The sequence below is a fragment of the Gavia stellata genome, unplaced genomic scaffold, assembly GCF_030936135.1.
Source record: "Gavia stellata isolate bGavSte3 unplaced genomic scaffold, bGavSte3.hap2 HAP2_SCAFFOLD_38, whole genome shotgun sequence".
NCBI lineage: Eukaryota > Metazoa > Chordata > Aves > Gaviiformes > Gaviidae > Gavia > Gavia stellata.
Window position 1 is genome coordinate 1,180,930 of NW_026776490.1, and position 24,289 is coordinate 1,205,218.

Consider the following 24,289-nt stretch of genomic DNA (forward strand, 5'->3'; position numbering starts at 1 on the left):
TTTGTTTGTGCAGATTAGCCTTTAATCACGTCACCTAACATTCTAGGTAGTTCCCAGGCGTGCCTGTAGATTTTATAGGATGATAGAAAAGCCATAGTCATACCAGCTGTAGGAATACTATTGAGTGTGTTTGCAGGTAAGAGAACATCATTATTTCTTGGTCTAGGCTTTTTTTTCTATTTGTCTCAGTGATGAACGCTGAACCTATTGGTTTAAGTCTTTACATGCTCCTGTGTGTGAGTGTGCACAAAGCCCTGCCTTCTTCAAATAAACCTAGGGCTCTGTCAAATTGAAAAATAGTTGAAAGGCTTTCTGTTATGATTTCTTTCTTAAACCTTTGAGAGGAAAAATGTTAAGGGTGACTCTGACATATCCGACTGCCTCTTGTTAAGCTTTAGGTCTTGTTACATCCATCTGTGCTGGATCTGAGAAGCAGAAAATGTCTTCAGGGGTTTCATCTCAGATGCCCCAATTCAAAAGCCAGTTACGGGAGGCGTCTCATGAGGCCTTGCTCCACCAGCCCAGAGGACTGCTGGAAGGGAGGTGCTCCTTAAAACGAGCCATGAAGGAAAGGTGATGGAAATCCTCCTCGTGCAAAAGGTCTGTCTTATCATGAGAAGTTGTCAGGTGAACGGTGGGGATGACTTGTTCAAGGTTGACTGAGGAGAAGACCGTCAGACAGTTACAGGATTGCCCAGCTCTGTGGCTCAGGGCTGACCCCTCAGCAGCAGGTGGCCACAGCTCTCATTGCATGGCCCTGCATGGGCCTTACGCATGCATCACTGCCCTCCTGTAGTGACATTCTTCATGCTTCTGTCACCATCTCCATCAACTACTAATGGAAGTACCTCTTGGTAAAGTTAGTGTCAAGAAGTAAAAGAATCTGGTCGGTTTTCTGCCTTCTTCAGTGTGAGATGTAGTTTGGGGTATTCCTAATGAAACCTTGGGTTGTAAATTGAACAAGCCACCTCTCATGGTCATCACAGCTTTCCTCACATAGTAGAAGTGATAGTACTCATCCTCCTTGCAGAAATACCAATGTGAACAAGATCAATGGTAATAAAAGAAGTGTATCTTGAGTTCCCTTTGGCTTCCTGTGGATAAATGCCATCCTCCTGAAGGAAATCTTTTAATATCCCTCCACATGCAGTCACAAATGGAACGGAGAGAGGAGAAAAACTCTCCTAACTAGATTTTAATCCCAGGACATGCAAGGTCAAGCTTGGCTGCTTCTCTGAACCAATGTTGAAATAAAAGGTGGGGTTTTTTTCATGAAACACTAAGTTTATCTGAAAGGTTTTGCCGCAATAATTTTTTCAAAGGCTATTAAGCTCAAGTTGTCCACAAGAAAAGTGTGGCAGAGAGGAGCTTTAGCTTTGAAAGCTGGTTGGCTGGGTTTTTTTTCTGAGGGCTACTTCTTGGTGCCAAAGTAGTTCAAGGCTTACCTGCCATGAGTTGCACCACTATCAAGTCATGAGACTTACAGAATAAACTTGCCTAAAGGAGGGAGAATTCCCTTCTTAGCTCAACATACATGGTTCAGATTAATATGTTCTTATTTCCTTCTTTCTTTCCCTAGGAATTTTCCTCTGGCAAAATTGAATGCTTCAGTGGACACTGTTTGAAATCAATGAGAAAAAACATGCCGCCCTGTTCAGACTCTAGCTTTGACAAAAGCATGGAAATATTAAGTGAAAATGTCAATTGAAGACACTTTACGAGGTATTGTATTTCTAGATGTCCAATCCCTGTTCAATTCATAGAATTAAAAGGAAAAGTGAAAGCATGCACAATGAGTCATGTCATGATAAATCTACAGCTAAAAATCTGCGGGGCAGTATGATTATGTTAATGTCAGTGTCAGTGTCTTAGAACGAGAATCACTCTTCTTAGTAAAAGTCTTCTGCTTGTATAAAAAACGTGCATCTTTTCCCAACTCTTTTGAGATCTCTCCTCCGCTTTGGTTACTGAGATGTTATTTGCACTATTGAGACTTCAAGATTAGCCGGTTAGGAAAGTTGCGTCCTTACCGAACTGTCTGCATATGGTACGCAGCAGACTTGGGACCTGAATCCTCAGTGTGGTCCACAGGCTTTTCTTTGCATGATGTGGAGCACTGGATTACAAACTTGGTCAGGTTTCCTAGTCTTGATGGGGAACAGTACAATACAAGACTTCTATACAATATTCTAATACAATAATTCTTTTCTTCTTTCTCTCCTCTGTTCTCTTTCTTAATGTAGGCGGTTGGCAAAGCCAAAGTCAGACCAAAAAAAAATAAGAATATAAAGAAGGTAAGTAGTGGTTACTCCCTAGGATTCCTTTTTACTCTGGTTTCTGAGAAGGATTGTGTTTGGTCACTCCATCTATTTAACTTGGCCACAAAAACTGCTGAACTTATCAACCCAAAGCAGCTGAAGTTGTGAAAATAGATAGTGAAAAGATAGTGAATTTCCTACGAGTTTTAGGAAAGAGGTAGGTGAGAATAGAAGGATATGCTATTAATTCCTGTCAGGCTTGGGGAGAACACAGCTTGAATTCCAGCCTGCTCTTAGGCACTACTGCCTGAGAATCTGTTCCTTAGCTCAGGTTTCTTTGTGACACGGATTTTCTGGAGTCTGCAGGACACAAATTAATTGAAAATCGTTCTTGCAAATAGGAGGTAATATTTGAGTTAAAAAGTAATTCAGTCATGAGGCGCACAAACCCGCTGATGTGGGGAAGGTGTCACTGAAGTTCAGTGATTCACCTTGGAACTGAATCACTGTGCTGAGTACACAAGCAGGCTTGGTGCTGTGAGGCTGCTTGCTGGCAGCTGGGAAAATGTGTTATTTCCAGGCAGCGTCCTGCCAGCCATGGATGGGCTGAACGCAGGAAGGGGCCTGAAATGCGCTTTGTGTGTAGTAATTCAAGTTCTAATTGTGCACTACTTCCTCACTGACCTCTCTTAACTGTTTTAATGATAGTGCAAGTAACAGACCCGTGGCAAAGGATGCTGTGTGGTAAATACTGGGCAGATCGTTTTTAAAGCAGGCAAGCGTTTGAGTTCTTTGCTATTTGGGAGTTTATCTTGAGACGTTTCTTATCTTCTAGAGCTTTTGTGTCAGGATGCAGAAAATGAGTGATGCATGCTTAAACAATGGACTAAAACCACGCATCTTAAGAAGAGACTTCCCACATAAATATTTTTTTAAAAAAACTATTCGATACAATTTGACATGAATGGAGTAAAAACACCTTAGAGAGAGGTATTTGTTGCTTTCACTTTTCCAGAAAGAAGTAACTGGAATGAACTTGCTTCCTGCATGGAACAAAAGCTGCCTGTTTGTTTTCATCAGATTGGCTTCCCAGTCTATTAAAAAATTGCTATACAAGTCATGCTTTTAGGTAGGTAGTTTAAACATAATTAATTAAAGTTGAATGCTGTGGTGATGACAATAACTTCCTATTCAGTATTTAAAGAAAAAATCAAGCCACTGCAGATTTTTTTACATTTTACTAGAGCAATGGTGAAATAAAGGGACTAACGTATTTTCTGTCTCAAAATATTTTATACATTAATGCATTGTAGTCACCAGAACACTGAAGACCGGAGCTGATGCAAAAGCTGCACAACAAGTCCATGAAGAAAACGGGGATTTGGAGGTCCGCTGAAGCTGCAGACTTCAACAAAGTCGTTACACCATTACAAATCAATCTGTTTTGTTCGACAAACTTATAACAAAGTAAGTGGGTTTTTTTCATGATCTTACAAAGCTACTAAAATGAGCCTTACTAGCAAGCCTTTCTGCTATGGCATAATATTGGCTAGGGACTTTCTCCTTCTTTTGACAACAGAAAAAGGTATTGTTATTCCTGGCAGCAAGAGCTAAATGTATTCAGTGGTCAGGCTGAGACTTCCCTACGTGCCCTTACGTATACGGTACATCCGTGTGACAACTGCTGGGCTGCAGGTGCCTTCCATAGTAGAGTTCCAACAGGGTGGTGCAGCTTGGAACTTCTGGGTTGTTACTGGCAACCTCCGCTAACATTCCGTGGTCATTGATCAGGTAGGGTCTCCTCCTCGTCCTCTGCCTGCACTGGTATGTCCTGCTCGCAGGAGCAGGCAGTGCCCCTGTGCCGTAAGAAGAGCCGGTGGGGAAGACGGCTGGCCTGGCTGAACAAGGAGCTTATGCTGAGGCTCGGGGAAAAAAAGAGAACTTACCACCTCTGGAAAAAGGGGCAGGCAAGTGAAGAGGAATACAAGGACCTCGTTAGGTCATGCAGGGAGGGAATTAGGAAGGCGAAAGCCCAGCTAGAGCTCAACCTGGCCACGGTCGTGAGGGACAACAAAAAAAGCTTCTATAAATACATTAACAACAAAAAGGGGGCCAAGGAGGATCTCCATCCTCTACTGGATGCGGCGGGGAACATTGTCACGAAGGATGAGGAAAAGGCTGAGGTACTTAATGCCTTCTTCGCCTCAGTCTTTAACAGCCACACCAGGTATCCTCAGGGTATCCGTCTCCCTGAGCTGGATGACAGGGATGGAGAGCAAAATAGGCTCCCCATGATCCAGGAGGAAGCAGTTAACGACCTGCTATGCCACCTGGAGACTCATAAGTCTATGGGGCCTGATGGCATCCACCCAAGGGTGCTGAGGGAGCTGGCGGAGGAGCTTGCCAAGCCGCTCTCCATCATTTATCAACAGTCCTGGTCAACGGGGGAGGTCCCGGATGACTGGAGGCTTGCCAACGTGACGCCCATCTACAAGAAGGGTCGGAAGGAGGATCCGGGGAACTACAGGCCTGTCAGCCTGACCTTGGTGCCGGGGAAGGTTATGGAGAGGCTCATCTTGAGGGCGCTCACGGGACACGTGCAGAATACCCAAGGGATCAGGCCAAGCCAGCACGGGTTCATGAAAGGCAGGTCCTGCTTGGCCAACCTGATCTCCTTCTATGACCAGGTGACCCGCCTAGTGGATGAGGGGAAGGCTGTTGATGTTGTCTACCTGGACTTCAGCAAAGCCTTTGACACTGTTCCCCACAGTATTCTCCTAGAGAAGCTGGCGGCCCGTGGTTTAGACAGGTACACTCTTCGCTGGGTAAAAAACTGGCTGGATGGCCGAGCCCAGAGAGTTGTAGTGAATGGGGTGAAATCCAGCTGGCGGCCGGTCACAAGCGGAGTCCCCCAGGGCTCAGTTTTGGGACCGGTCTTGTTTAATGTCTTCATTGATGATCTGGATGAGGGGATAGAGTGCTCCCTCAGCAAGTTTGCAGACGACACCAAGTTGGGAGGGAGTGTTGATCTGCTTGAGGGTAGGAAGGCTCTGCAGAGGGATCTGGACAGGCTGGATCGATGGGCTGAGGCCAACCGGATGAAGTTCAGTAAGGCCAAGTGCTGGGTTCTACACTTGGGCCACAACAACCCCAGGCAACGCTACAGGCTTGGGGATGAGTGGCTGGAAAGCTCCCCCGCGGAAAAGGACCTGGGGGTGTTGATCGACACCCGGCTGAATATGAGCCAGCAGTGTGCCCAGGTGGCCAAGAAGGCCAACGGCATCCTGGCTTGTATCAGAAATGGTGTGGCCAGCAGGAGCAGGGAGGTAATCATGCCTCTGTACTCGGTGCTGGTGAGGCCGCACCTCGAATACTGTGTTCAGTTTTGGGCCCCTCACTACAAGAAAGACATGGAGGTGCTGGAGCATGTCCAGAGAAGGGCGACGAAGCTGGTGAGGGGTCTGGAACACAAGTCTTATGAGGAGCGGCTGAGGGAACTGGGGTTGTTTAGCCTGGAGAAGAGGAGGCTGAGGGGAGACCTTATCGCTCTCTACAACTACCTGAAAGGGGGTTGCAGAGAGGTGGGTGTTGGTCTCTTCTCCCAAGTGGCTAGTGACAGGACTAGAGGAAATGGCCTCAAGTTGCGCCAGGGGAGGTTCAGGCTAGATATTAGGAAAAAGTTCTTTACCGAGAGAGTAGTGAAACATTGGAGTAGGCTGCCCAGGGAGGTGGTAGAGTCACCCTCCCTGGAGGTATTCAAGGAGCGTGTGGATGTGGCATTGTGGGATGTAGCTTGATGGACATGGTGCTGTGTGGTGTTGGGTGGGTTGGTTTTTGGTGTGTTGTGCCTTGTTGTTGTTGTGTGGTGGTTGGCTTGCGTGGGTTGTTTGTGTGTGTTTTTTTTTTTTGTTTTTTTTTTTTTTTTTCAGGTTGGACTTGATGATCTTACAGGTCTTTTCCAACCGTAGTGATTCTGTGATTCTGTGATTCTGTGAATTATTGTTAATACATTGATTTGTGTAAGGTGTGGGGCTTTGTACTTCGCAGCAAAACTGTTTAACATGCTTTTTGGAAATAGGTGCTTGTGGCTGCTTAAGTCTTCCAGGTCTGAGAGCATGTGCGGGAGGATGTATTTGGAAGGTGTTTCATGTGTAAAGAATTTGGGCACAGCCAATGTTGAAATTTGCCACTGGTGTCTCTGTTTTGGGATTGCCAGTTGCAGAGAGGTCTTCATACCAGAGCATCTTTTATGTACTTGCCCTCTAAATGAATTTTCTTAGCATCAGAACTGCCTTCACTTTTAATTAACTTTTCTTCCATGCTTATGAATGTTCTTATAATGCTTGGTTGAGTTAAGATACTGAGGAAAGTTGGATAAAGCCAAAGTGAAGTAGTCCCAGTGTTTCTGCCTGTCTGTCCATGGCTTAATTCTCTTTGTGAAGCCCAAATGGACATTGTTTTCAGAAAGGTTTGCCAAGTGTAACAGCAGTGGGATGTTTTTTCCAGCATGTATAGTCATGGAAAACCAGTACAAAACTTAGATTACAGTTAAGAGAAGAACAAGCAGCCTGTTGTCTGAGGAAGGCTGTGAACTGAAAATTACTTAATGCTGTCATGCAGAACAACTTAAGTGCTATTATAAACTGCCATAATTTCTTTCTGTTGTCTTACTATGATCTTTAGAATTCTTATTTTTCTCTTGCTTAAATGGATTTTTTTTACTGTGCTCACCGAGAGGGAAAATAAACCTGAAAACAGTGTATTTTTGCAAATCTCAAATGCTTGTTCTTAAATCTATAAAAACCTTGAACATTTGATCTAATTTTTAAGTAGTGAGAGCTTGCATTCATGTATGTGCTGTGTTGACTGGTGTGGCTATTCGTAAGTGCTAAGAGTTGTTGAAGTAAACCCAGTTTAATGCCTGCAGTGACCTTTTTCCTTTATTTACTCACAGACATTAAATAGAAAACAATTTGAACACGTATTTAACTATTTAGGAAGTTTAAGCTCATTTGTAAGGTTTTCTGCATTCACTTGCCATTGTTATAAAAGCAAAAACCTTCTAGCTGCATCGTAAGTTAGAAAGCGCTTTTCTCTTTCTCCTTAATTCAAATCAGGTGTCTTCCACTAAACTTTCGGAAAGACGATTTGAAGGGAATTCACAAGGATCGAATGAAAATTGGAGCACGTCTGGCTGACGTTGATCCAATGCAAACAGATTGTTCAGTAAGTATTTTTAGTTCATTGTGTCAGTGAGATGTTTCCAGTGTTTATGAAAGCTTTCAATAACGTGCTGTCTACAGCTATCTTGGTTTACAATTTTCTCTCAAGCAGTTTGAAAATTGCCCAGAGCATTTCCTTTGTGCTGACATACAATTTCTGATGGAACCTTATCAAGGTTGCAGCTTTCTTTAACATATAAAATGTGTTCTTTTGAATTTCTCTTTAGGTACGGTTTGATGGTGTGGGTGGTCTTTCTGACCACATTTCAGCTTTAAAAGAGATGGTCGTTTTTCCTTTGCTTTACCCAGAAGTCTTTGAGCGATTCAAAATTCAACCTCCAAGGTAACAGACATTGTTTCATAGAATCATAGAATGGTTTGGGTTGGAAGGGACCTTAAAGATCATCCAGTTCCAACCCTCTTCCATGGGCAGGGACACCTTCCACTAGAGCAGGTTGCTCAAAGCCCCATACAACCTGGCCTTGAACACTTCCAGGGTTGGGGCGTCCACAGCTTCTCTGGGCAACCTGTTCCAGTGCCTCACCACCCACATGGTGAAGAATTTCTTCCTTATAGCTGATCTGAATCCACCCTCTTTCAGTTTTAAAGCCATTACCCCTTGTCCTGTCACTACATGCCCTTGCAAAAAGTCCCTCTCCAGCTTTCCCGTAGGCCCCTTTTGGGTACTGGAAGGCTGCTCTAAGGTCTCCCCGGAGCCTTCACTTCTCCAGGCTGAACAATGCCAACTCTCTCAGCCTGTCTTCATAGGAGAGGTGCTCCAGCCCTCTGATCATCTTTGTGGCCCTCCTCTGGACTTGCGCCAACAGGTCCCTGTCCTTACGTGGGGGGCCCCAGAGCTGAATGCAGTACTCCAGGTGGGGTCTCATGAGAGTGAAGTAGAGGTAAAGAATCACCTCCCTCGACCTGCTGGTCCCCCATTTTCATGAGAATATTCAACTGAGGTATCAATATGTTTCCATGCTTCAAAATTTTCAGGAGTGTTGATGGGGTTTTTTAGCAGTAGTAAAAAGTAATTTCTTAAAAATGGATAGAATCCAGAATATATGTAGGTTCAAAGATGTACTGTGTGGGGAGAATATACTTTGAAAGTGTCTTGCCTTTAAAAGGCAGGGTTGGAGTGTTTTTGTTTTGAGTTCTACGTACAAGTCAACTTCATTAGTTTATAAGCAGGAAGAAGGAATTACCTACTGGTAGTCAACTGTAATTTGTTTCTTGGAAGTCCAGTTGTCTCTCCCACCGACTCTCTTTTTTTTCAAGTGCTCAAGTATCAAGTTTACAATTGATAGGACTTGCAACTAGAACCTTGCAGCGTTTGTTGTACTTAGTTATGAAATGAAATTATTAGTTAGCTTTACATATTCTTGGTCAGCAAAACTCAATCATGGTATATTGAAATACGACTTTTAATCCTTTGCTTTCAGTAACTTTAAAAGTATTACAAAGAACGACAACAAAACCTGTGTTTTGCTTCTTTATTCATTTAAATTCTTTTTGAAACAGCAGTGTATTGGCTTTTCTAGCTGATGGCTATATTTATCTGATGGCTATATTTATCTGATGGCTATATTTATATATCCCAGCTTCAGACTTCCTCCTCATTTATCATCAGCAATGGGAGACCAAGTCCACTAACTTAAAGCTTTTTACGGGAGAATTAAATGCTTTACTATCAAATCTTGCCTTTTGTGAAAACAAGAATGAATGTGCCGTGTATCATTGAAGAATGAACTGGTGATTCATAAGTTAGCCCAGTCTTAGATTCTGTGCTGAAGTTTGTTCTTGTTTGGCTCCACTGTGCTGTAACCACCCCTGTTAGTTTGTCAGCAGTTTTGGAAGTGTTGTTCTGGGACACTACGATCATTTCTCAAGGTTCTGTACATCTGCATGATCCTCTTTATTCATGTTGTTTACTGCCTTGTTGAGTTGTGTGGGAACACAAAACTTCCATCTGGTTTGACTTTTCTCACGCTTCAGCTGTTACCGCTCTCTTACACGTGAAGTGTAAGCTAGAGAGAAGAGTTGTGTGTTGTAGGGATGAGGGTTGTAATAGGTACTTTGCCATGATGTTTTTTTCTTATGTGAATCTTTGGTATTTTTAATTGCAGAGGCTGTCTCTTCTATGGCCCTCCAGGGACTGGGAAGACACTGGTTGCTCGTGCACTTGCTAATGAATGTAGCCAAGGTGACAGGAGAATAGCCTTTTTTATGAGAAAAGGTGCCGACTGCCTGAGTAAATGGGCGGGGGAATCTGAACGACAGCTTCGTTTATTGTTTGATCAGGTAAGGTGGAAACGTGCCACGTGTTCTGTCCGAGTTGTAACTGTAGTTTTCTGTGGTCAATATTTTTAAGAACTCACTCTTTTTTGGGTTTTGTCAGTTCCTTCCACTGAAACGGGATTGTCAGTGTTTCTTTTTTCAGTGGGTTTTTTAGGGGCTTGAAATCTTGAGATGTATTGGGAAAGATTAATAAAACAAATGAGAGAACCTCACAAAGCAACACCCCTCCCCCCCCCAAAAAAAAACATCAAACAGCCACAAAAAAGGTTTCAAGAGGCAAGAGACGGTGGCTTTAGATCAGAGGGAAACAGATGCAGGCTGCAAGCATGGTCATTTAAATTCATAACAGAAGCTTGCTTCCAGAACCTGTAATTGAATTAAGTCCTGGCTCTGTTCTCGGTGGTTGCCAAATAGCTGTAAATACTACTGGTATGATTTGTTTCCTGTCACCCAGTCTCAGTGGGTTGACATAGCTGCTGTCTTCTGTTACTCGTGCCACTTACTCCGTTAGCTCAATTAGTAGAGATCCCTGATGCTAGCTGGAAAAATCTAGCTCCAGTGACTTTCCAACCATGACGTTTTTCTCTTTTAAATTGTGCTGCTTTACTTATGTCAGTATTCCTGTGTTTTCATTCTAGGCCTACCAGATGCGACCTTCAATTATTTTCTTTGATGAGATAGATGGTCTTGCTCCTGTGCGGTCCTGTGAACAAGACGAAATCCATAGGTAGTACATTTTTTGTACCTACATAGAAGCTGCTTGATCTTTGTGAAAAGAAGACCACAACCTATTTAACTTCATGTGACACATTCATTTGTCCTGAAAACTAGTAATTCAATGCTACTAAACTTCAGATGGTTTTTAAACAATAATTGAAAACAATTCACTAAGCTTGATAGCAGCACAAGACCTGTGTTACCTTGTCTGGTTTTTTATGTCTCAAAACGAGTCTTTCAGTAAGGAGCATCTCATCAATAAAAGCTTGTCCTTTTTGAGTGGTCATTGGAGAAGGTCATGTAAAATGTAACAAAATTTACTAAACCAGTGAATGAAAATTATATTTTTCTGTTAGCTCTATTGTATCAACACTTCTGGCACTTATGGATGGGTTAGACAGCAGAGGAGAGATTGTGGTAATTGGAGCCACCAACAGGCTGGATTCTATAGATCCTGCTTTACGAAGACCCGGACGGTTTGATCGAGAGTTCCTCTTCAGCCTGCCAAATAAAGAGGTCAGAACTTAAACTCAACCCTAATGCTAATGTGGCAAAGTCCCTCTTTGCAACAAAATCACATAACAGTGCAGTATCCCGGAGCAGTTAAAGTCGAAATCAGTGTTGTACAACTTGGACAAAAGAGTGATGTCTGGAGAGAGCTGCGTTGTGCTGTGGAGGGCAGATCTGGTACTGAATATATATGACTAAGATGATTTCAACAAGTAGGTAGTTCTAGAATTAATTTTGGTTTCACTGTGACCAGCCAAGAAAAGGGGATGCTGCTAGTCACTGAAATGTTTAAGTAAGGATCAATGCCTGAATTAGCTATAAATTACTGCTATCTCATCTGGAAAATGACAGAAATGGTGTGCACGCAAGAATTCCTTTTTGCTAACAACAACTTTTACCAAGGCTGGTGCTGGAGCAACTTAAGATTTTTCATTCCCAAAGCGGTTCATGTTTGCTTAGTTATTTAATCCAATTAGGCACTTTCACCCTGAAGCGCTCTTGCTCTCAGTTCTTGGTTTATGAATGGATAGTGGACGTACCTGTGTTGGACTGTTCCCAGGCTGGGTATCCTGGGCGTTACCTATAAGTATTTGGGGATCTGACATTCTTACTGGTACTCGTTAACAGCGACTTGGACAAAGATGTGAAGTACACTGCACAGGTGCAGGGCTTGGGAAGCTTCTAGTTCAATGGCAATAGCTAAGCAATGAAAAAATAGGTATATAGCAACAAAAACATATTGGGGGGACGATCGTGTGCAAAACTGGAACCCTGTTTTTGTGGTTTTTCTCTGGCTACCGCTGATACTGCTTTTTCTTTTAGTAGCACTTTTTGGAAAAAGGATAAAATGCTTATTGGAGTGAAGGCTAATAAAAGTGCACTGAGCAGTGTAGTTAACACACACATTTGCCTCGAGTTTCTATCTGCTTTCAGGAACAGGAGAGGAGGTGCCATGAAACGGATATAATACACGGTTCCCTACTGTGGAAGAATTCTAGAAATCTGCCATAATTAATCTGTGTACCAGGAAATACTTAAATGAAAGTCTTGCTAAGATCAGACACGAAGACAGGCAACATTTGACATTTTCTGGATCAATGACAGGAGTTTGAGTCATAATTATTGTTCTTTGTAGTAACTGTAGCAATTTGAAAGGTAGTGCTAGGACTGTCTTCCTTGAATGAACTGGCAGAAAACCAAATTTGATGACCTAATGAGCCTGTCAGCATGAGATTTTGCTGAATTGGAGAGAAAAAGTATTTTTATTAATGTGAGGTGGTTTTGTGTTTTGTTTTTTATTTTTAAGAGAAAACTTAGGACAAACCAAAATGCAACCATTTTGTTTCCAGGCTAGAAAAGATATTTTCAAGATTCACACACGAGACTGGACCCCTAAGCCACTGGACATGTTTCTTGAAGAGCTAGCTGAAAAATGTGTTGGTAAGTTTGAAAACAAAGTCAGTCCCTGCACGTGACTGAGTCCTAAGGAGTCTGAGCTTGTACCAGGCAGCACCCGAGCTCTTGTGCCTTGCTGCAGAGTGAGGCAGCTGACACGCCTTGGGAGCAAACAAAGTTAGATGCTTCTTTTCTTGTCATTTTCTTCTTGTCTCTCAGAACATTAAAGAGCTTTGGGGCCTCTTCCTCAGGACTAAAGTTCTGATTAGGAGGCCGCTTCATAAGCGCAGGGTATCAGGCTGCGAGCCACGTAACAAAACTTCTCTGCAGTTCGGTAACGCTTTGGATTATCTCTTAGCCTGTTAATTTTTAGCTGCATACAAAGTCTTTCAGTGTTGCACTTTGGAAACCTTGGCCTTGACTTCTGTGTTGCCTGAGACTGACATAACATTTGATTCTTGTTTTGTTTATTAGGATACTGTGGTGCTGATATTAAATGCTTATGTGCTGAAGCTGCCCTCTGTGCTCTGCGCCGCCGCTATCCTCAAATATACAAAAGCAGTGAGAAACTGCAGTTAGATATTGCTTCTATTAAAATAACAGCGAAGGATTTTGTCATGGCTATGCAGAAGACTGTTCCAGCTTCACGGAGGGCTGTGGCTTCACCTGGGCGAGCACTATCACCTATTTCAAAACCACTGCTTGAAAACACACTAGCAAGAATTTTACAAGCCTTGCAGAGAGTATTTCCCCACGCAGAGCTTGCTCTAAAGAAGGGCCAACAGCAAGGTATAACAATAGTAGCTGCTTCTTTAAACTTCTGCCAAAGCAAAAACTTCCGATTTGTGCAATCAACGTACAGAAACCTCTCAGCCATAATGACAGTAGGATTTTATAATATGCACATGCACGCCTTTATTTCAGGAATATCGTGCATAGTTTTTATTCTGGATTCTAAACTGAAGTGCTGGATGGGAGCTGTGAATGACTCGCAATACATAGGAGAGAACTATGCATTCTCTCCTAGAGCACCCTGTTTCTCACAGTAGCTAATATCGTGTTTATCATTCATAGAGATGGATTTAAGGTTTAATGTGTGAGGCACCTCTTTCAAAATAAATGTTTAAATGGGGGGAGAGGGCATTTTTACATGAATGCTTCTAATTCCTGTGAAGAATGTCAGAACCACAATACAACTATAAGTGGTTTAAGCTAAATATTGTTACAGCTATCGTGATTTTTAACCATAGTCTCCTAATTTGAATGTTTGTGGATCACACTGTACGCCTGCACATGAGATCAGAATGTTTCAGTAACGTATACTCTGGAGCTTGGCTTGCATAGCATATGTGAGCTCACACTCCTGACTGCATCAACCCTGACCAAGTTGTCTGTTGGTTGGTGACAGCAAATAAATTGATAAACTCGCTGCACTCCTGATTAACGGAGATCCATGAATAGTTAGTTATTATCCTAATCCCTGGAGAATATCCTGCCAGTATTACTCCCAGTAGAGCTGGTAGATTGTTTGCATTGGTGAAAGAGGCAGAAACCCACCAACAATATAAAAGCAGAGAGGCTAAGGGATTGGTAATTGCATCCCGTCTCCGTTGTTGGCCTTTCATGATCTCTTCCTTCGGGGATCTTTGAGGAGCCTTATTTAGAAGATGTGTTGGTCTGTATATTCTGACTCACTAGTCCTAGACAAAGGGAAGGCTGTGGCCACCACGTTCACTTAATTTCCCCACATCCAGTGGGGGAACCTGCTCCAGAAGGAAGTGGCCTTGTTGGGTTCTTCAGGTGCCTAGGAACTACAGAAGTTCCTAATCATCTTTATTCTAAGGAAGAAACCTCCTGTTGTTTTCACCAACAGAGAGAGAATACCTTATGCAAATCATGTGATGTAGGACAGCTTTGTAGAGACTTGTGCAATCTCCTTAGATCTGTGGTAGGATAAACTCTTCAGAAAATAACATTCTGCATGTGCCCTCAAATGAAGAAATACAATATAAGGGGTCTCCAGCACTGATTTAGAAGCTGTATTAATGTGAGAGGAAGATATGGACTATTCAGGAAAGTTAACAAACCTCTCTTGTCTTTCAGACAGTTTAAATCATATTTTAAGAAATTATGCAATTGACAGTGATGAGGAATCACCATCAATCTTTGAAGATAAGCCAACTCCTGAAATGCCTGGTAGACAAAAGGAAAAATTCCTCAATTTTAGCAGGTACATATTTGTCCCTTTATGTTTGCATTATTCAGATGGCCGTGTCTGTAAACAGTTTTGGTGTGAGGGGTGGTAGCTGAAGAAGTAGAGGGGAGGGGTGTGGGGGGGTGATCAATATTTGCAAGAAGTAAGCGTGAAGATCCAGCTGGGTACTGAGGTTCTAATGGAGTACACTGCCATAACCCATCAAACTGAATGGCCCAGCCCTCTTTTCCTAAGTCAAAGTGGTCCACAGACTATTAGAATGTGTTGATTTAATCCATGGCATTCCTTGAAAGACTCAAGACCAAAGAAACGTGCTGCCTGTCCTTTTAGCTAAAAAAACCCTACAGATTCGTGTAGACATCTTTTGCCCTTCTAATTTCCAAGATTGTTAAACCAGTAGCGAATTATGTAGCAGAAACAGAACTGAGAAATGGTTTGTTAAAACACTGTGAGAAAAACTTAAACAATGTCTGCATTTTGTACCTTTAACCGACTAAGTTTATGTTAACTTTTTAACATTTTAATGTGGAAGTCATATAAGCTGACAGTTGAAAAAACAGATTATTGTCGTCACTGGTGGGTCAGTTATTTTTCTCACTTTCTATTGCTGCGCTGTCCAGAAAATCTTCTGACCTGCTGAGCTTGGTTAGGTCTCTAGATCTTTGACTTCAGCCAGCAAAGGTACAATAGTATTGTGGTGGAAAAAAACGAATGCTCTTCACCAATGTGTTTCATGCTAGTAAAGCAGGATTACTAGGAAATTAATAGACAATTCAAAGATGAAACATTAGAATGACTGAATAAAATAAATATACATCTTAATACATATTGAGTGTACTGCTGTAATTTAACCAGTCCATTTGTGTACTTCTTCAGATACAGCTAATGTGTTTCAGTGCCCACGTTAATTTTTTTCTAGAAATGTTGTTCTACTCCTTCCTTCCCACTATCTCCAGTAACTATGGCCAAATTTCAGCTAAACTAGACAGATGTAGAGATCTCACAGCTACTTAAACTCAAGACCTACTGAAAATCAGTGTCTACGGGCAGTGAGGAGATCCAGATAGGCGTGTGCTGAGAGATAGAGTTGTTATTCTCCCCCATATCGGGTTACTGATGAGTTGTCACATGTGTATTTAGCTGGACAGTCCCCCTGTATGATTTAAGAGCCGTTACTTAACCCAGCCAAAGGAACAGCAGACATGCTGGGGATTGGCAGGATTTCTTAAGGGAGGTATGGTACAAGTTTTTTAAAAAGAAAATGGGCTTTGACAGTGTTCCTGATCACAGACCAGCTTATTATTTGCTGGAACATGGAGAGTATTTACCGAAAGGGAAAAAAAAAAGAAAGAAAGGTGTATAGGAAAAAACCTTATCCTCTGTGTGCCTATTCATCACCTCATTTTTAAACTTGTTTTCTTCTTCCTGTTCTAGAAATGCTTATTACCAGCCAACATCTTGCAGGCCACGGTTCTTACTAGTTGGAGAGCCAGGATACGGGCAAGCTTCTCATTTGGCACCTGCAGTAATACATGCCCTGGAAAAGTTTCCAGTCTATACACTAGACCTATCTGTTCTGTTTGTTAGCATCACATCATCGGAAGAAACATGTGCACAGGTACCTTTTTTTCTCTTTAATCTCATAAACTAGTAAAGTAAGCAAAATTCATTGTTAATGGAGGTGCCCTGGTTTGAATGTGCTGTTAGGTTTACTTCTGTCTGAAAAGCCACTTTTCTGCTAGATCAAATGATACCAAATGAGGATGTTACATGTGGCCGTATCTTTCATTCCAAAGGAATGGAAAGTGAGGATGTTGCTAGCAGCTTGGGAAGCTGGGAGGTGCTGCTAATAAACCCCTCTTTATAGCAAGAAGTCCTCCCCATCTCGGTGGGATCCAGAAAGTTGTTTTCATTGCTGCTTAAGAATCTGTGCTCCCAGTAGATGGCTCTGCAGCAGCCTGACTGCCTGTCATGCACTTTTTGTAACCTTCATTTTCATTATATTTGTAAGGCAATCAAGCTTTTGGGGAAAAGAAGTGTTTCTTTTTTTATATATACCTATACAGCTTGTACTGCTGCAGTATATGCAGGAAAAGCGTTAAAATTCATGGAACGCTTACGTTTGTTTTTCTTATACTAGAAATTAAATATAAGCAGATTTAGTGCTGTTTTCCTTTTTACTTTTAGGCAGGAAATCCCTTTCATTGTTTGACATCACTGTATTAAAATATTTTCACCTTTAGTAGCAGCATTTGAGAGCTCTACAAGTAAGGATGGACATGTTACATGACTGGAGACTCATTTGTCACATAAGAGGAACAATTCCTTTTGTGTTATGTGATGGTTGCACCTGCGGTCATATAACTAGCATGTCTAGTCACTGCCTGGATATACCACGTGCACTTCCCATCTTGTGACAGGAACTCCCTGAATATTGATAATCTGAAAGGGTGCACGGAGAAATTTGTCATGTGAAAGGACTGTTGCCGCTTCCCTCATGTGGTAGATGCATGTCCTCTTCTGTGATCGAGGTACCATCTGTAGGCAATGGCTTGTGGTCTTCCGAAGCACGTAATCTGGTCTGATTGATAATGAGAGGCTGTGAGTGATTTAGCTATTCAGGCAGCTATTCAGACTGGTCACCTCTTATAAAATGTACGTGAAGTTATGAATTGTAACCAGGCTTCTTTCACAGTGTCAGCCCTCATCTTTTCACATAGGTCTTTGCTTGTTCAAACTGTGCTTCAGAGTGACTTGGATATGTGCGCACCCTGAATTGAAAATGGTGCAGTCAGAGTCGTGTAGTGATTTACCCAGGCTAATACATCTTGCTCAAGGGTTAGTCTTGTTTTTTCAGGCACACCACCACAGCAGCTGAGTTGTAAGGCTCTTTAGGCATTACCTTACACCTAAGTAGTTTTGAAATCAGGCAGAGATTCAGGTCAGTTTCTGTCTGTGTAGCAATGTCCATATTTGAGTAAAGTGAAAATTTTACCTTATTGTTAAGGAGTTGTTTTTTGTTGGATCGTTTTGATGTTTTGGCTGCATGTGCTCCTATTTCATAAGACAGTTTGACTGACACGTAGTTATTTATTAGCTTGTTCTACATGGTTTAGTTTTCTTATCCAAGCTTTCATTTTACCAGTTGATGCGAGAAGCACAAAGAACAGCACCAAGTATCATTTATATTCCACATATCCATTTGTGGTGGGAGGCTGCTGGAGCTACATTGAGAGCTACTTTTACAACACTACTGCAGAACATTCCAGCATTTGCTCCAGTTTTGCTGCTTGCAACATCTGATGTGTGTCATGCAGATCTCCCAGAAGAGGTATTTCTGTTGATACTTTTCTTACTTTTTTTAGTCAGTTTTTTGTTAATTTATAAATCCTTTAAACGTTGGAGTACTGTGCACTCTTAAGCAAATTCATACTGTTATTACTCAGGCACCCTAACCAGGTCTCTTAAAATTTGCTTAGACAAAACAATGCTTGAAAGCATTTGCCTAAAGTGTTTTCTGAGTAAAGAGCTTGACTTTGACCCAACTTTTTCCCCCTTCTCACACACTCATGCTCATTAGACAGACATAAACATTTACTTCAGACAATAATTCCAGTGACTTCAAGATTGTTAGGTATGTACTTAGTCAAGAATATACGGTGCTTGAAATGTACATGGGAAAAAGATACTTTTACTGAAAAGTGAAAGATAGTTTTACAGAGAAAGTACGATGGTCACACTCTTAATGATGGAATGTAATTTCAAATTTAAATTCTTTATTAAAAATTTCAATTTCTTTCTTCATATCAGTGAAAGCTTTACAAATCAGAAAGCTAAGTTCCAACTTCTGTTTAAGTAACTTGGAAATCTATTTTTAGTTGTATTTCTTAACAAAATTCAGTAAGAGTACGTGCTTAGCTTTCTAGGTATCTGAGAGTGTGCATTAAAGGAAGGTGTTCAAAATGTGAATATGCTGCTCTGATTATTTTGTCTCATTTACTGGGGGGGAGAGAGGGGGTTGCCTAGATGTGTTTATCATCAAACGCTTTGAAAGGGCTTAACTTTCTACAGAAATTCTTCTACGGTTAATAAATTCTTTCTAAAATAAGTATTGAAATTCCTTCCATACTTTCTGGTAGTAGAGATTGAAAAATGGAGTAAAACTTGGAAGTGTGCAGCTTTAGACACCTCATTTAAATTAATTTAAAAAAAACCCACAGCACCTTACCAAAAAAGCCCACACTTGTCTCCTGAATCCTGCCTGTTCCTTCGATAGCTGCCATAAAGATTCAAACTAAAGGACAGCAAGGCAGGTAAATACAAAATAAGCAGTCTAGGAGGTGCTGAATGTCAGCACTTTATCAGTGTATCATAGGGTCCCTTCACTGAGCTTTAACTCTAGAGGTGTTCTTTAGAGAAGATACTTTAATTTGCCATGCTAACCTATGAAAATCCAGCCTTTTAAGGCCAAGAAGATACCTTTTCACAGTTTGTCTTATCAAGGTGATTATTCGGTTTAATTTGGAAAGGCACTCATCTTTTTGGAACAGAACATGAATTTGTGTGACCTTACATCTGAAATATCTTTTCTCCTCATGCTTTAGATAAAAGAATTGTTTATTAATGATGATGAAGTGTTCAAAATCCAGTTGCCTAATGAGGAAGAAAGAAGAACATTTTTTGAGGACTTAATTGTAAATCAAACTGCTAAACCTCCTGCATCAAAAACTAAGACAGGTGAGGATATTCTACATCGAAAACTTTGCTAACTGTAAGTTAACAGCTCTACAGCATTTGCTTTGGTGGTAATTTTCTATCAATAATTTTTCATAGGCTTGTATTTGAGTACCGTAAATTGACTAAAAGTTTCTGATTCTTTTAAGCTTGGCAGACATTGGAAGTACTGCCTGTAGCACCACCGCCTAAGCCTCCACAGCTGACAGAGGAAGAAATAAGACAGCTGGAGGAGCAGGAGGAGGATATATTGCGTGAACTGAGGATTTTCTTAAGGGATGTGACTCGTAGACTTGCCGGTGACAGACGTTTCAGAGCATTTACAAAGCCTGTCGACCCAGAGGAGGTAAATTAGTGTTGATCTGTAATACCATTTTATCTGGGTGTATTCATAATTTCTGCGTGTTTATATTTCTCAGTTTGTGTGCTCTTTATAGGAAGGTTTGTCTTTGTTTTTAGGACTGTACTATTCTGATTTTTCAAGAAGCAGGAAGTTTGCTTTTACTTTTGCTGACTCCTTGAGGCCCTCAAATGTCTGTTATTTGAGTTTCACTGAAAGCCCCGGGTTCCTTCTGCAATGCCTTCAGAACTTTAGAATATTTCAGTTGGAAGGGACCTATAACGATCATCTAGAGCGACTGCCAGTTAGACCAACTGCCAGTTAGACCAACTGCCAACACAGTTCACTCATGAAAAGGCTTTGACATGTAGGCATGTTACAGCACTGAAAAGCAGAGAGATCTCTTTCTTTATAATTATAAACAGTATCTATAGGACTGTTTTAATAAAGCCTAAAGCTCTTTAATTGACTGTCAGTAGTTTCTGTGAGAACAGGAGTAAGAACAGCAGTTTTTAAAATAAATTCCAAGATTCTATTCTCTGTTTCATCTGGGGCTCCTCCGTATAAGATCAACCATAAGGGCTGTGTGGTTTCTTCTTCTTCCCATACGCTTCTGTCTTTTTTTTTTCTCATGTAATGTATTGAATAAGTCTAAGCCAGGGGCATATACTTCGAAGTCAGCTGTCGTTTTAATAGAGCTTTGCATTTCAGCAAAGTCCTGTTCCCCTAAACATCCACTGACTTGTCTTTCCCTTTACTTCTAGTTTCTGAGATGTAAATAACCTAAACAAACCTAGATGTCCTCATCTCTACTAGTCATTAGGCTCCTTTTATGGTCTGAGTAAAGAAATCGGCACCTCTCGGTCCAGTTATCTCATGCAAAAGTAGATGCCTAGGACAGATACTTCAAAGGTGCATTCCTGCACCTTTTTCTTCCCGCCAACAACAAAGAGAATCTCGGGTGACTCTACTGAGAAAGCTTTCTTTGCTGTGATTTTCTGAAGCGAAGTGAAATGAATCCCACTCTGGGTGTCTGCTCCCTTCTCTGCCCCACACGTGCTTCTGACCTCCCTGCTTCTTGTTTTTCCCTCTTCTGGTCTGTCTCTTCAAAGCCAGTTGAAATAGCCCTTCTATTTTCAAGCAACTAACTGGTTAATTTCCATATCTTTGGATGTGTCATAAATATTTGGGGTTTTGAAGAAGTCCTTTATTTTACGTTATTAAAATAATTAATGTTGGTAGATACTGTGTTAAATCTCTGAACACGCATATTTCATTTGTAGGTACCTGATTATGACGCAGTTATTAAACAGCCCATGGACCTTTCGGCAGTTCTCTCGAAGATTGACTTGCACCAGTACCTAACTGCAGGAGATTTTCTAAAAGACATCGATCTAATCTGCAGCAATGCTTTACAGTACAACCCAGATAAAGACCCTGGAGGTGAGAATGTGTTTTTATCCCTCATTTGGAAAAATTAAAAATGTATAAATTGATAAACGTCATCTGTGGACAGTAGACTTGGAATTAGATCATTTTAAACATCCACAGAGAGCATTTCTTGCCAGGATGTAAATGTTGGAGCATTAAACTACTTGGACAAGAAATTGTGATAGAAGTGTTGATCAGTAACTAGTGCTTTTGCTTTAATGATTAACTTTTATGTTGTTATGCTGAAAATATTCACTGAGATAACCCTTCAGAACCTATCTATGAAAAGAGCAAAATCTTTCGATAAGTAATCAAAATAAAGGATTTCATCAGCTGGTAGAAAAGACTCAGTTCTGACTGTAAAATTTCAGATCGTCTCATTAGGCACAGAGCTTGTGCTTTGAGAGATACTGCATATGCCATCGTGAGAGAGGAAATGGATGAAGATTTTGAACAACGCTGTAAAGAAATTCAAGAATCTCGCAAGAAAAGAGGTATGGTTTTTGACGCTAATGATTTTAAGACTTGTCTTGGTATTTGTAACCAACAATGCAAGACACAATTCTTTGCTATCTGTTCTTTATTGCAAGGTTGTAGCTCTTCAAAGTATGCTCCGCCTTACTACCGTGTAATGCCAAAGCAGAACTATGTTCCTGGCTGTGAGAAAACAGACCCAAAGTGTAACGAAAAGATGAAGATGCCAGCAGCGCCTGTAGATTCCAGTACACCGTGCTCTGAAGGCAAGTTGCATTTTATTCAGACTTTCTTGGAGAAGGTGCTAAAGTCACTGATACCTTCTCTGGTTTTGTGACATAACAGGTTTCTGTGATGCCTGGTTCTTCGTGCCAGAGGCGTTCAGTGTTTTTAATTTGCTTCAAAACGTGAGATAAATCCAGAGGTCATTCATTCGATAGAGTTATGAAGTTCAAGTACAGTGGATGGTTTACATTGTAAGACACTGGACTTGATGATCCAACTGACATTTAACGGCTCCTAAATTGCTCTCTCTTGAAGTCAAAAATGTTGTACATGGCAGTTTCTGAATACTCAACTAGCTTTTAGTTATGAGAAACAGTATTTTTCCCTTCCCTGCCCTCAAATGCTAAAATCTATGCCACCTCTTAGTGTGATTTCCAACTGAAGGGGGAAAGGGCAGAAAAATAGGGGAGCAATAATAATAGATATGTAAAGGAAAGACAATTATTTCCTCACTTTTCCTGTGAAAAGGACATGAAGGAACAAAGGGACTTGGGTCTCTTTCGGCTAAAACGCATGACATGGTGTGAACTTTCCTGGTCTCCATAACAGGACTAGGAATTTTGCCATTGACTTCACCCATGCGCTTTGTGCAGTACTCCGTCGATACAAAGAACGGTGGGTTTTTCTGGAAGGCAAAAATGCTAAGTTTGTTTTAAACAAGGTTAACAGAAAGCGTGTGAGGTGTAAGTCTTCACAGGCAAATTTTTCTCCAGCAAATATTCCCTTAAAATTGTCTCTTTAACTCTGCCCAACATGTGTTTAGCTTCTGAAGTTTACAGCTTTATAACCGATTTGAAGAAGGGCTCGTCTCCAAATGCTTTTCTGTTCATCTATATTAGTTCACGTAGTAAGACAGTAAGCAACTTCACCTAATAACTTTGCTTTCTGGTCATACTTCCTATCTAAAGTATGAATTTTCTGCTCATAAAATCTTGAGGCTGATGGTTTTGTGAGTGAAATTCTGTAGCTGGCTTTTTAAAATCTAATAGCAAATTGACCTCATTAACTTGCAACTCTTTCTCTAGACATATGTAGGGAGACAGACAATGTTACCTGAGCTCCTTTGATAATTTTCCTTGTAAGTCAAGTAAGATGAGGATGCTGGATTTTGAAGGAAGAACTGTTTTGGTAATGTTTTGGCTTACTTTTTCTGATATCTCTTTGTAGAGATGTCAAAAAGGAAACGCAGAAAGAACAAAGCGTCTTCAAGTATCGCAGCAAAGAGGAGGAAATTTTAGTTCAATAAAGAGAATAAAGTTCCAGAAGACCAAAATGAAGCAGAGAGTGCGGAAGAGTCTCCAGAAGAACATGTTTCTAACATGGATTGCACGGAAGTTGAGTCCACACAGGATTCTTCTATGGAAGAAAATGGAAGCGTACGTCAAGAACGACAGAAAAATGGGCATGAAAGTAAATGTGGGTCAGAAAACGAAAGAGAGAGGGTTCTTGTTGTGGCTAAATCTGCTTCTGAAAAGAAGAGTGTCATGCTTTCTGAACATTCAGACCTAAGAGAGGACAGTGAAATGCCAGATTGCCAAATAGCAGAAAGTTCTGAAGACGGAGATTCAAATGGTAAGTGAAAGGTCAAACAGGTCCTTTAGCTCCTTTTTCTTCCTGAGGAGGATTACACTATTTATTAGGTTTTAGCCTTCTTTAATTCCATTCTGCTGTTTCTGTTGCATCTCTCTAAAATCAGCACACAGTGTTTCTTGCATAATGGTGCTGCCCCTCTAGTTATAGCAGCCAAACTCATGTTTTTCTGCAGCTGCTGTTCTTTTGATTCTGAAGTTTGTTTTTCCAAATGGTACCTAATCGAAAAACAGTCATTGACTTTCTTTTATTGTATGAGTATTGTTCCACTAAGGAGCAGCGTAAGTTAAAAAGCTGTACTTCAAGCAATGTGGACCCAGAGTCACATGTGGAAAAGAAGACTTCTGTCCTAATGTTTGCAATGCAGGATGTGTTTCCTAACCTAAATTACTTTGGAGTTTTACTGTGCAGTGCTGTAATGGCAACGTGACTCTACTTTTTTTTCCTGTTTTTACCCTGCCTTTTTCTCTAGTGCTTTTCTGTGTGCCTGAATTTCTAATTTTTATGGAGCACTGGCTTTTGCCAGAAAGAAAGTAAAAGTCAAGCATTTCTCAGTGAAAAAATGGTAATGGGTCTGTCTCTCATTGCAGAGAGAGACTGTATTCCAGGCACAGGACACTTCACTGATACTGTATTCCCGATAAACAGGCCGGTGGCCGCCGGCGTCTCCTCGCCCTTCGGCCAGGCGAGGTGCCGGCGCGCAGCGGTTGCGCAGGTTGGGAGTTCTCGGGTGGCAGGGACGCCCTCACAGCCCGCTCCTTCGCCACCAAACTTCGGCTCCGCGCTAGACCGTCCCGCCACGCACCCAGACGGCTTTTAA

General features: G+C 41.3%; 1 protein-coding gene across 1 annotated transcript; it reads left to right on the forward strand.

The window, feature by feature from the left end:
- Window positions 1–562: 562 nt before the first annotated feature.
- Window positions 563–24,289, forward strand: LOC132321025 (ATPase family AAA domain-containing protein 2-like). Its single transcript, XM_059834631.1, has 18 exons — window positions 563–573; window positions 7,376–7,484; window positions 7,708–7,823; window positions 9,607–9,781; window positions 10,417–10,505; window positions 10,852–11,011; window positions 12,355–12,445; window positions 12,875–13,284; window positions 14,623–14,630; window positions 16,050–16,233; window positions 17,761–17,946; window positions 19,220–19,352; window positions 19,499–19,695; window positions 20,973–21,132; window positions 21,492–21,614; window positions 21,711–21,860; window positions 22,429–22,494; window positions 24,060–24,289. Exons 1-18 carry the CDS (start codon window positions 563–565, stop codon window positions 24,287–24,289), a joined length of 2,598 nt encoding a protein of 865 aa, XP_059690614.1.